A 10542-nucleotide genomic window follows, 5' to 3' on the forward strand; every position below is an offset into this window, starting at 1 on the left:
ATAAATTAGAAAGAAGCAGGTTAAGAACCACCTTGTAAATAAGGGCATTAGTTGTCCACACAGCCAGTGATATTTATTCTGGATAGACCTACCTACAGCTTTCAGGTCATGTACTTTGTGCCTTATTCCCTTGACACAGTTAAAAGTGAACTTTAATCAATTCAGTGGTATTATATATGGGGCTTTAAAAACTGTCTTTGACAACAACTATGGTCGAAGTACATGGGCTCAAAATTTTAGCATCACATTTTGTCAAACACGGGTGTCTCTAGCATCATATACGGTTTGTTCTGTGTAGGCACAGCGAGGAGAAACTACAGCCCTGCCTTAGACATCTGATCTTTAAAGTTTATCCATACACCCCAAGTTTGGAAAGATAAAATCATGATGCTGTAAAACCTATACTCTGCTGTTTTAAAAAATAAAAATAAAAGAAAATATTAGCATCATTTTGGTAATATTACACTTTTCCCCATGATAGATTCATTCATTTACTCCTACAAAAATGATTCCTGTTTGATTTTGGAAGTATCATAAATGAGGAACATTCACAGATAGCTGTTTGATGCAGGGTTTATGTGATACTGTATGACGCATATTTCTCATACAGTTTAGTAGCCCTAAGCAGTGAGTGTCATCAACGACAGGAACAGTAGGGGGCGCCCTCTGCATTGAGCCCAGTTCCTCTTCCGTCGGACTTTTATTTTGATAGGTCACTGTCGTCATCGCGAACACGCTCATTCACGTTTCCTGACGTTTTCTGACGTGTGCGTGTCGTCGCCCTCTGACGGTATGTGGAAAGCAGCAATGTCGGAGGAGGTTGGAAAGGCGCTGCAGTCTGTGGTGGAGCGGGTCAACCAGGCGGCCGCACGCCGGCCTAAGGTAACCAGAGCCTGGCACAGCCTGCTCAGTAGCCCAGCTAACAGAGCTCCTCATCCGGGGTCACAGAGTGTCGCTGCGGCGGCACGACACGTTATGTAAGGCTGCCAGACACCTCAACCTTTGGATGGGAGGCTCACAGCTGCTGGCAGCACTTTCATAACAGCGTGCATGCTCCGTGCGTGGGGTGCGTGATGCACAGGGGGAGCAGGAGGAGTGTGCGTGTAGACAAACACGCTGATCATGATGTCGTGATGCGCATGATTGAAGTGTTTCTATCCACGCTGTGATCAGCCTGTCCTCACCTGATCACAGCCGTGCATGGTGAGAACAGGTCGGTCTGATCGCGCACAGATCGCGCGTGGAGCTGCTGCGTGAAGGTTGAGATGTAGGTCAGAGGATGGAGAGCACCTCTGATATCAGAGAACATCAGTTTGGTCCTGACAGGTTGACTCACTGTGCTGTGTGTGTGTGTGTGTGTGTGTGTGTGTGTGTGTGTGTGTGTGTGTGTGTGTGTGTGTGTGTGTGTGTGTGTGTCCTCAGTCTCTTCCTGCTGTGCCTCCTCGCCTGGTGGCTGTCAGTAAAACCAAACCCCCGGACATGGTGGTGGAAGCGTACAGACAGGGTCAGAGGAACTTTGGAGAGAACTATGTGAGTACACAGAGTTCTGCTGAAGCATGATTAAAGTCAAAGAGAAGAGAGAGGTTAACCACACCTGTGTGTCCCAACAGGTAAACGAGCTGGTGGATAAAGCTTCAGACCCTCTGGTAAACTCTCGAATTGGTTTTCTTTATCCTCTCTCTGTCATCAGACCGTCACAAAGCTCACTGTCTCTGTCTTTCACTCTCCCACTCTCTTTTCAGATCCTGTCCTCTTGTCCGGACATTAAGTGGCACTTCATCGGTCACCTGCAGAAGAACAACGTCAACAAACTCCTGGGTGGGTGACAGACAGCCAGTTGCCTTGCTCTACCTGCAGGTTTTTAGACCTCTCTCTGACAGTCTCTCTGACTCTCCTCCTGCTCCCAGGTGTGCCAAACCTGTTTCTTGTAGAGACGGTGGACTCCATGAAGCTGGCTGACAGGGTGAACACCTCATGGCAGCGTCTGAGAGGATCCAGCACACAGCGGTTAAAGATCATGGTGCAGATCAACACCAGCGGAGAGCAGAGTGAGTGTGAACCTGTGTGTGTGTCTGTGGACAAACACAGACCACTCAGGTGGTTTCTGACCATGTCACCTAATCTGCAGGTAAACACGGCCTTCCTCCAGAGGAGACGGTGACCACGGTGAAGCACATTGTGTCTCAGTGCTCTGCTCTAACCTTCTCAGGACTTATGACTATTGGACGCTACGGCTATGACCTCAGCCTGGGCCCCAACCCAGACTTTCAGGTATGAACCCTGAGGGACAAGTCTTTTCAGAGGTTAACAGGGTCAGGAGGTTGGAACTCAGATTCTTTACTCGTTCAATCTATACCATCTCGCCAGCATGTGTCTGCAGAGCTGGAAACTATTGTTTCAAGACCACAATTCTGGGACTATGACTCTAGGGCGCTTGTGTTTCTGCAGCAGTTAGAACTGGGGTTAGTCATGTAGCCCCTGGAGAGCCAGTGCACCAGATGATGCCGTCATAAACAGCAGGGGTCCCAGAAATGCAGTCCTGAATCTGCAGCTTCTGGCTCTGCAGACAGGTGTTACTCTACTGGAGGAAGAAGAAAAGAGAGGAGGAGGTTAGGGTCAGAAGCATATCTGAAGAAGATATGTAAAGACCTAAAACAAAATTAGACTTTGCATGTCTAATTCACATCACCGTAAACCAGATTTAAAGAAGCTGTGTATCTGTGCTCACCTGAGATGATCCAACACTAAAAGTGCCAGACAGTCCCCTCAGCTTCCTTCCTTAAAACGATACAGCACCGGTGCCCAATCTGCATTGCTACTCAAAGGTACCAAATTTTGGTACTTCTGTGTGTGTTTATGTGGCAATGAATATTAATTTTTTTAATAATAAAATCTCACAGTTTTTCAATTCAACACATTTATTTCTCCCAATATAAACTTGCAGTGCTGGGTTCAAGTCCAATATGGAAAATTTCCTACTCTTCCACGCCCTTACAGTCACAGGGATGCATTAAGGTATCAATACCAGAAGTGTGAAAAAGTATTGATCCTGCAAAATATCGGAATACTTTGGCCTGTGATAAAATATCAACATTTTAACTCTCAATATCGATATTTTGTTTAAAAAATCATATTTTAGTTGAGTTGGAAGTACCATAGTCCTCCTCACCTCCACTGTGGTAGATGGCGACAATGGTTACTCCGCTGTGTGTTGCCTTTAAACTGTATAATAAATATAATCTCAAAGTATATTCAAAAGATTTTATTCCTAAACTTGATGATGTGGGTTTTGATGCTGTAAACATCAATGTTTTCTCTCTATTCTTGGGTCAGTTGGTATAAAATTGTTTTAAGTTTAATTTTTTTTTCATTGTAGCGGACTGATAAAATGATAATCATAGTCACATTTTGCACAATATTTGATTTTTTATTAGAAACATTGGTTACACCAAGTGACATTTATCACTTTCACCAACTGACCACGTCTTTAACCAATATTTTTTTACAACATTAGTTTTGTTGTCACAGTAGTTAAAAGGAAAAACTTTACTCATTTTATGTTTTCAAGTTAAACACTGCATCTGACTTTTATTATTTCAAACACAATAAAACAGAAAAGTTGTTTTCAATCACATAGTTTACTGTGTAGAATAATGCAGTATATCAAAATATCTTGTTATTATTGTATCGTGACCCAGGTACCATGATGTTTATCATTATGTGAGGTTCTTGGAAATACTCACCCCTAATCGATACATGGTGCCTTTTAATTTTACACAATTCAGTACGACTGACAGAAATTGGTCGGTACCTGTGAAAGTACCTAATTTGATACCTATCGCTATTTAACGCTCACCAAGTGTAAACTGAAGCTCATGAAGCTGCACATCCTTAAAACTCAGACTGATCCTCTGACAGTGTTTCATGGTGTGGTGGTTTTGGATGTTTTATTATCCTGTTCATGTGTCTCTGCTGCAGATGCTCCTGAGTCGGAGGCAGGAAGTGTGCGACAGTCTGAAGCTTCCCCTGGAGGAGGTGGAGCTTAGTATGGGCATGTCCACAGACTTTGAACACGCAGTGAGTTTTTACTTTTTATTAGCAGTAATACCATCCTCCAATCGAAAAAAAAGGGAGCAAGTTTGGTTTGGGTTCACAGCTTCGGAGGAGATATTAGAAAGTAGTGGTGAAGGAAAACTGAGTTTGAATCTTAAACACTTTGTTGAGTTCAGTTGAAAGTGACATTATCGCTCTCTTTTTTTAACGCTCGAGTTGTGGTTCAGTGTAAAATTTTGATGCTTTGAATAATTAAATAATAATTTTGCTTTGAATTTTGATGCTTTTTTGATAATTGAACCCCCCACATTAGAATTTGGATAAAGAGTTTTAAGAGTATGATCGAGCCAATCCTTCTGTACAGAAGTGAAGTCTGGGGTCCTTTGAAGCAGAACTCTGGGACTCAGACCTAGTAGAAAAGGCTGACCTGGAGTTCTGTAAGAGCATTTTAAGAGTCCACAGAAACTGTCCCAACCACGGCTGCAGAGTGGAGCTGAGCCAATTCCCTCTGCTGACTCAAATTAAAAAGAGACTCATTAGATTTACCAACCACCTGATGGAGTCTGAGCCTGACTCGTACAAACACAGAGCCTATCTTGAACAGCAGCTCTCTATGAAAACACCACACTACAGGAAATAAATATATCTTTCAAAATAATGACCATTAAGTCATCACCAACTCCCAATTAAAGTAATTAGACCACAATAATGAGGACAAATACACATTACCATCAGTGTAAATTGGAAACTCAATCAACAAATTAAAATGTTATAACTTATTAAAGAGATAATTTAAATTGGCAGATTATTTGACAGTTATTAGAGAGCCCTTAAAAAAACAGACACTCACTTAATACAGACTCTCTGATCATAAACTGGCCATTGAACTGGTCAGTTTTGATGATTCAGTTGTGAGAGAGATCTCAGAGTCTGTAGGCTCCATAATATAGGACAGGTGGAAATTGAGATCCATTTCCTCATCACCTGTCTAAATAATACAAATAGAATTATTATTATTATCATATTTTTCACCAAATTTACAAACCTATGCCCTGAAGAGGAACAGTTACAGAAGATTCTGGGTGAAGAGAGCGCTAATGTTCAGCTGTCAGCTGAATGTGTGACAGATTGTCACAGAGTTAGGCTTCTGTAAAAGACAGTTAATAAGGTGTTATTAGGTAACAAAAAAACCTTCATGTTAATAAAGCTTATTTTGAATTTGAATTTAAATTTGATGCCTGTGCCCACATGAACTCTGATTTAAATGTCTCCTTGTTTCCTGTGTCTCACAGATCGAGGTGGGCTCCACCAACGTGCGTGTGGGCAGCATCATATTCGGAAACAGGGAGTATCCCAACAGTGCAGCTAACACTCCAAACCCCAGTCCCAATCCCAGCCCAGCCCCCAGCCCCGAAAAAACTTCGAAGACAGTTTCTGAGGAGGCGGCAAAGAAGATGCAGCACCTGACGGTGTCAGGACAGTAAGCAGAGGAAGAACAGCTCCTCCTCCTCCACTTCATCCTCTGAAATGATAGATAAAAACTCTGCTGGGTGAGCGGTGCAGCAGGGCGTCTCCACAGAGCGAGAGCAGCTTTTAACGTGTATCTGATTAATTCTCCTCACTCTGTGCGGACGTCTGCTCCCTCACAGACTGAACTGGTCTGATCTTTTCTAACAGTAACGTGTCACTAACCTGTAGCTCTCATGGAAACCTTCCTACAGATCAGAGGATAGAGTCCTGATGGAGATGTTTGACATGATAGTGAGGATGTTGATGTGATATTTTCTACCTTCTGACCTGACATGTGTCCGTGCAGAAACGTGACGTCCAGCTGAACTGTGTGCCGCTTTGTTGTACAGGCAGAGACTGGGTTTAATAAATCATTGATCCCTTTATAACGACACACAATCTGTGCGTTTGCTGTTGTTTTGGTACGCTGTGTGTGTGTGTCAGATCTTTATTCTTGATATGATCAGAGTGTGTGTTTCTGTATCTGTGCTGTGATTGGTGGAAGTGAGTGAGGCCAATGTGGGTCTATGCAGGAGGTTTTTAAATCTGTTTCTGTTGTTTCATTAACGATGTCAGCAGGTGGCTGTGTGTCTGTCTCTGAGGTTAAAAACAGATATAAAGACTGGAGCTTGGACGTGTGGACGCTGTGTTTACAGACGAGGCCAAGCAATAAATCTAACTGTGGAAACAAACTGCAGTGTGTTTCTTCACGTCTGAACACAAAGAGTCAGAGATCAGAGCAGAGAGGAGTTTAAATAAAGGTCTTTATTAAGCACATGGAGGAGAGGGGATAGTTAACAACTCATAATAGTAACGAAACATCACATTCAGCAGCTGGAGGAGAGGAACAAAGAGTTTAAAACCTTTCTCCTGTCTGACTATAAAAAGTTCTGGGAATAATTTATGGATGAGTGGACCTGTTTGAAGATCAGCGCTGAATAAATACGTTTTTGGACACTGATGAGACAGAAACACTTTGAGACTTCATTCAGTGTAAAAAGTTTTAGAAAATGAAGAGCTGCACATTTTTATTTACATCAAACAGGAGAAAAACAAACAGCTACAAACTATTTACATTCAGCAGGAGGTGGTGTCACGGCTTCAGGTCGGCTTTAATAAATATTTGATATAGAAACAGTTTAAAAGAGAGACTTAGCCATTTTAGCTGTTTGTCTTCAAATGTAAGGTATTCGTTTACTCTGAACCGTTGTCCTCACTGAGCATGCTCAAACAGCTGAGGAGGGGAACAGCTGGTTTGACTATAAACTCAAAGATGCTGATATAAAGCTGTCCTGTGGATCTGTCTTTCTGTATGGGGAGGTGATGACTATTAAAGCACTGTTAGGCTCTGTTTTTGAAATATTTAAAGGGTCACCTCCAGAGACAATCAAGTGTTCCTAAACAGTTTCAGCTTCCTGCTGTGACTGGAGAGGTGACCCATCAGTCACAGAGTTCACAGATAGAGACACTCTGAGAATATGTAGAGTGAAGAGCAAGTCTTTGGACTGATTGAGGAACCCATACAAGAAGAGAGCGTACAGACTTCACCTGAGAGGCTCTCCCTGAGCAGGGATTCAAACCAGCTTGAGCTAGTGTTCTGCTTAGAATAAAATGTCTGCTGTAGTGTATTTCAGTCAGGGGTCCATGTCAGAAAACATTCAGAGCTCCAAACTGTACAGGTGTTAGTGTTAAGCTTTCAGTAAAAGTGAACTTCAAAGGTTTATAAACTGTTTGAAGATGAGGTTAAAGTGTGACATTTGTTTGATGAGACCTTCAGGTGATCCAGGTGTTTTAAGGATTCAAAAAACTAAAACACAAACATTTATAGAAACATAAAATCACTTCATCTACAGAAGCCTGAAGCAAACATTCATCCAGATGTTTTATTTACTCCATTTACCTGAAATGACTCAACTTTAGCTGCTCTCTCAAGCTCCTGACTCCAGAAATCCTCTGAAGTTAACTCCTGATCAGGTGAAGACAAAGTACATAAACGTGTGGATGGATGTCTGCTCAGTGGACTTCAGGGTTTTCAATGTAACAGCTTTAAAATAATCTGTTTTCTCCTGTGGGATCATCAAACCTAACCTCAGGTGCCTTTTAATCATCAACACAGGAGGGAAACAGGTAATATGTCCAGTGTGTGCAGGGGGACAGAGAGAGGCAGCTGGTGTCACTAACGGAGAAGCAATAAAAAGATCTAAAAGGCAACGCCCAGGATGGATACCTGCCGCTGTGACCGGCTCAGCGGTCCATTTATGGCTGATATCAGACCTCACGTCTCTTCCTGGTCTTCTGTGGAGTCTGTGAACTCATGTTAACGCAATCTCCTGATGTTAAACCAGCTTCTTGGCCTCAAAGAAGCTCTTCAGGTGCTTCATCTGCCAGATCCCCGTAACGATGAGGATGAGCGTCTGAGCGATGGACCACCAGAGGACGCGCTGGTTGGTGCTCTCGCTTGTCATACGAAAACGCTCTTCACGGTACTGCAGACGAAACACGGCACACAGTCAGATCTCTGATTAACTTAACCTTACCTGAATAACCTCACAGGTGAGCCTGTCACCCACCCTCTGATAGTTTTGCTCCTTCTGGATCTGTTCCACCTGGTCCAGCAGCTGCCTCACCCTCAGCTGGAGCTCCGTCAGCTTGTCTTTAGCTGCGATCTCAGGGTAGTTGTTGGTGTGTTCTCCCACCTGGATATCCAGGTGAACTCGCTAAAACACACAAATCAGACCATTTGAAATCCACCTGCTTTTGTTTTCTTACAGCTGATTGGTTAAAAATAGACTCAGAGGATCTGGGCTCACTGCAGGATCTTCAGGTTAAAAAACTATGTATAAGTTTGTATTTGGACTGCTTTTACCCCGCTCCAGCCTAAGGGAAAAACTAAGCCTGAAAACTAGTCCGACCAGGACCAGGTCAGCCTCCTAAAACAGCCTGATTCCTTGAGAGGAGTCTGGTTAAACAGGTTGACTTTCTGCATGAAACCAGCCTCCATTTTTAAAAGCATGCAGAAAACATGTGTGTCTGTGTGTGTGTGTGGTACCAGTTTCCCTCCTGCAAACAGGGCCATCTTGGTGGAGTTGGAGTGTAGACAGATCTGATGTTCTCCTGGAGTGTGAGAAGTGAAGGTGAAGCGTCCGTCTGAGCCGTACTGACGGGACAGGATCATCTGAGAGAGACAAAGACCTTAAGCTCCCGTTCACATGTGTACAGCCCAGTATGTGTGTACAGCAGTTCCTCCTCTATTCTCACCTTGGTGTCTGGATCTTTGATCTCCACATGCATCCCGAGGCCGGGTGTGGCCGGGAGGAAGGAGCTGCTCTGTTTGTCCCACAGCTGAGTGCGGTACTTCCCTGACAGAGCAAGAGACACCAGGAGGGGACAGAGGAGACAAAATCAGAACATACAGACATCAACCAGAGAGACACCCAGCTTTGCCTCTAAAGATGTGTTTCTGTTTCTTTCTCACCAGACCAATATCTGGGTTTTAGTCAAGCATGTTCATTAAGCTTTATTTTTCAAATTTTGTCACATCAAACCAACACAGTACCATGAGGGGTTTTACACTTTAAAAACTATCCTTTACAATAAAGACCTTTAAACACAGAAGGTAAAAGATTAGTACTCGAAGTAATGTTTAATATCTACATAAAAAGAATAGCATAAAATCGAAAATAATAAACACAATTAGAAGAAGTGTAGGATTTTAAAGAGCTATGGTGCTGAACTGTTGCGAGAATTTTAAATATGTTTGCAATGTGATCTCTGAAGCTCATGCAATAGAAGGAAAAAAAATCTATTGTTTGTTCTGATTAAAAGTAAAGATGAGTGAATTTGGCTGATTGAAACCTACTGTGCAATACTCCTGTAAACCTTCTGTACCAACCTGTGTGTGTTGGTAACCCTGTTTAACGCTCTGCAGCATCTCTGCCCCTGGAGCCAGCTGTTCGCCTGCACGGCTGGACATCCAGCTCAAACTAACACCTGTCCTGATCTTACCTATCACCATGGTCTCATCCGGGATTTCCTCTATGAAACACTTCTTCTCCGTTTCTCCGATGTGGAAGTAGAGCCCGTGGGCCGGAAGGATCCAGGTTAAGGTAAAAAGAAGAGCTGCAGAGGCACAGAGCATCATGGATCCTCCTTCAGACCTCAGACCACAAAAACGACCAGGGGGACTGTTCAGTATCAAATACACTACGAGATACCTACTATGGGTATTTCTAATATTATATTATTATAATTATACTGTTCTATGATATCTAATCGATGTCTACTGTACAGCTCGGAGCACTGAGAGCCGTGATGTTGCAGCCTGCTGACGCCTCCTTTTTTCTTCTTCTTCTTTGGGGTTTATCGGCGGTTTTCAAACAGCTTATCGGTGCATTCCGCCACCTAGTGGTTTGGTGGTTTTCCCAACAAGGTTCTAAAGAGTGTAGAAGCTGTAGAAGCGGAGCTGATGGACTCAGTGTAAATGGCATTAACCCCCTACTCTCTTTTAACTAAACGTTTCAAACATTCAGCACTGTCCACCCTTTGACTCTCTACGCATGTCAATGATTCTTTAGTTAAGGGTACATTTTAGGTATGCAAAAAAGTAAAAAAGAAAAAAAGAAGAAAAAAGTTCTGTTTTTATTTCATATTCTATTTGGTTGCAAATGACATACCTGGAATGTACTTAATTTATTAGTTAGCAAGCTTAAATCTAATGAATTCTTAAATATTTAAGTAAAAAAAAAAAAAAAAAAAACTTTGGAGCATAATTTTGTCGACTGTGTTATGGACGAAAGTTGTGACTATTTTTCCACCATAAATCTATAAAAAAAAACTGAATTCAAAGTTATTTAACATTTGCATTTTCGATGCAAGATTACAGTCCCTAGAAATGCCCCCCATCATTTATATCACAGTTTAGCCAAAATTCTTTTGAATTTTGGCACAAAAATCACATGTAACAAGACTGACAGCTCATGG

General features: G+C 42.5%; 2 protein-coding genes across 3 annotated transcripts; one reads left to right on the forward strand and one right to left on the reverse strand.

Moving 5' to 3' along the window:
- Positions 1 to 702: 702 nt before the first annotated feature.
- Positions 703 to 6255, forward strand: plpbp (pyridoxal phosphate binding protein). Of its 2 annotated transcripts, none has more exons than XM_074681476.1 (8): positions 703 to 882; positions 1423 to 1530; positions 1611 to 1646; positions 1743 to 1818; positions 1908 to 2048; positions 2129 to 2271; positions 3979 to 4077; positions 5346 to 6255. In XM_074681476.1, the coding sequence occupies exons 1-8, from the start codon at positions 793 to 795 to the stop codon at positions 5535 to 5537; spliced, it is 885 nt and encodes a 294-aa protein (XP_074537577.1). In that variant the 5' UTR covers positions 703 to 792; the 3' UTR covers positions 5538 to 6255. The 2 variants fall into 2 exon arrangements, with proteins under 2 accessions (XP_074537577.1, XP_074537578.1); XM_074681477.1 differs by lacking the exon at positions 703 to 882 and adding an exon at positions 1131 to 1267.
- A 52-nt stretch (positions 6256 to 6307) lies between these two features.
- Positions 6308 to 9918, reverse strand: tmed4 (transmembrane p24 trafficking protein 4). The gene is made up of 5 exons (XM_074681478.1): positions 9568 to 9918; positions 8821 to 8921; positions 8612 to 8737; positions 8133 to 8279; positions 6308 to 8048 (listed from the first exon to the last, which is right to left on the reverse strand). Exons 1-5 carry the CDS (start codon positions 9701 to 9703, stop codon positions 7899 to 7901), a joined length of 660 nt encoding a protein of 219 aa, XP_074537579.1. The 5' UTR covers positions 9704 to 9918; the 3' UTR covers positions 6308 to 7898.
- Positions 9919 to 10542: the final 624 nt, after the last annotated feature.

The sequence above is a fragment of the Halichoeres trimaculatus genome, unplaced genomic scaffold (genome assembly GCF_033239565.1).
Source record: "Halichoeres trimaculatus isolate MK-OKI-2021-1 unplaced genomic scaffold, fHalTri1.1 fHalTri1_scaffold_11, whole genome shotgun sequence".
Taxonomy (NCBI): domain Eukaryota; kingdom Metazoa; phylum Chordata; class Actinopteri; order Labriformes; family Labridae; genus Halichoeres; species Halichoeres trimaculatus.

Coding starts and splice junctions, on each gene's coding strand:
- plpbp (XM_074681476.1), top strand. CDS start 793: ATGTGGAAAGCAGCAATGTCGGAGGAGGTTGGAAAGGCGCTGCAGTCT. Junction 2,049..2,128: donor CAACACCAGCGGAGAGCAGA/GTGAGTGTGAAC, acceptor CCTAATCTGCAG/GTAAACACGGCCTTCCTCCA. Junction 4,078..5,345: donor CCACAGACTTTGAACACGCA/GTGAGTTTTTAC, acceptor TGTGTCTCACAG/ATCGAGGTGGGCTCCACCAA.
- tmed4 (XM_074681478.1), bottom strand. CDS start 9,703: ATGATGCTCTGTGCCTCTGCAGCTCTTCTTTTTACCTTAACCTGGATC. Junction 8,280..8,611: donor TGTTTGCAGGAGGGAAACTG/GTACCACACACA, acceptor TGTGTGTTTTAG/CGAGTTCACCTGGATATCCA. Junction 8,049..8,132: donor AGGAGCAAAACTATCAGAGG/GTGGGTGACAGG, acceptor TTTCGTCTGCAG/TACCGTGAAGAGCGTTTTCG.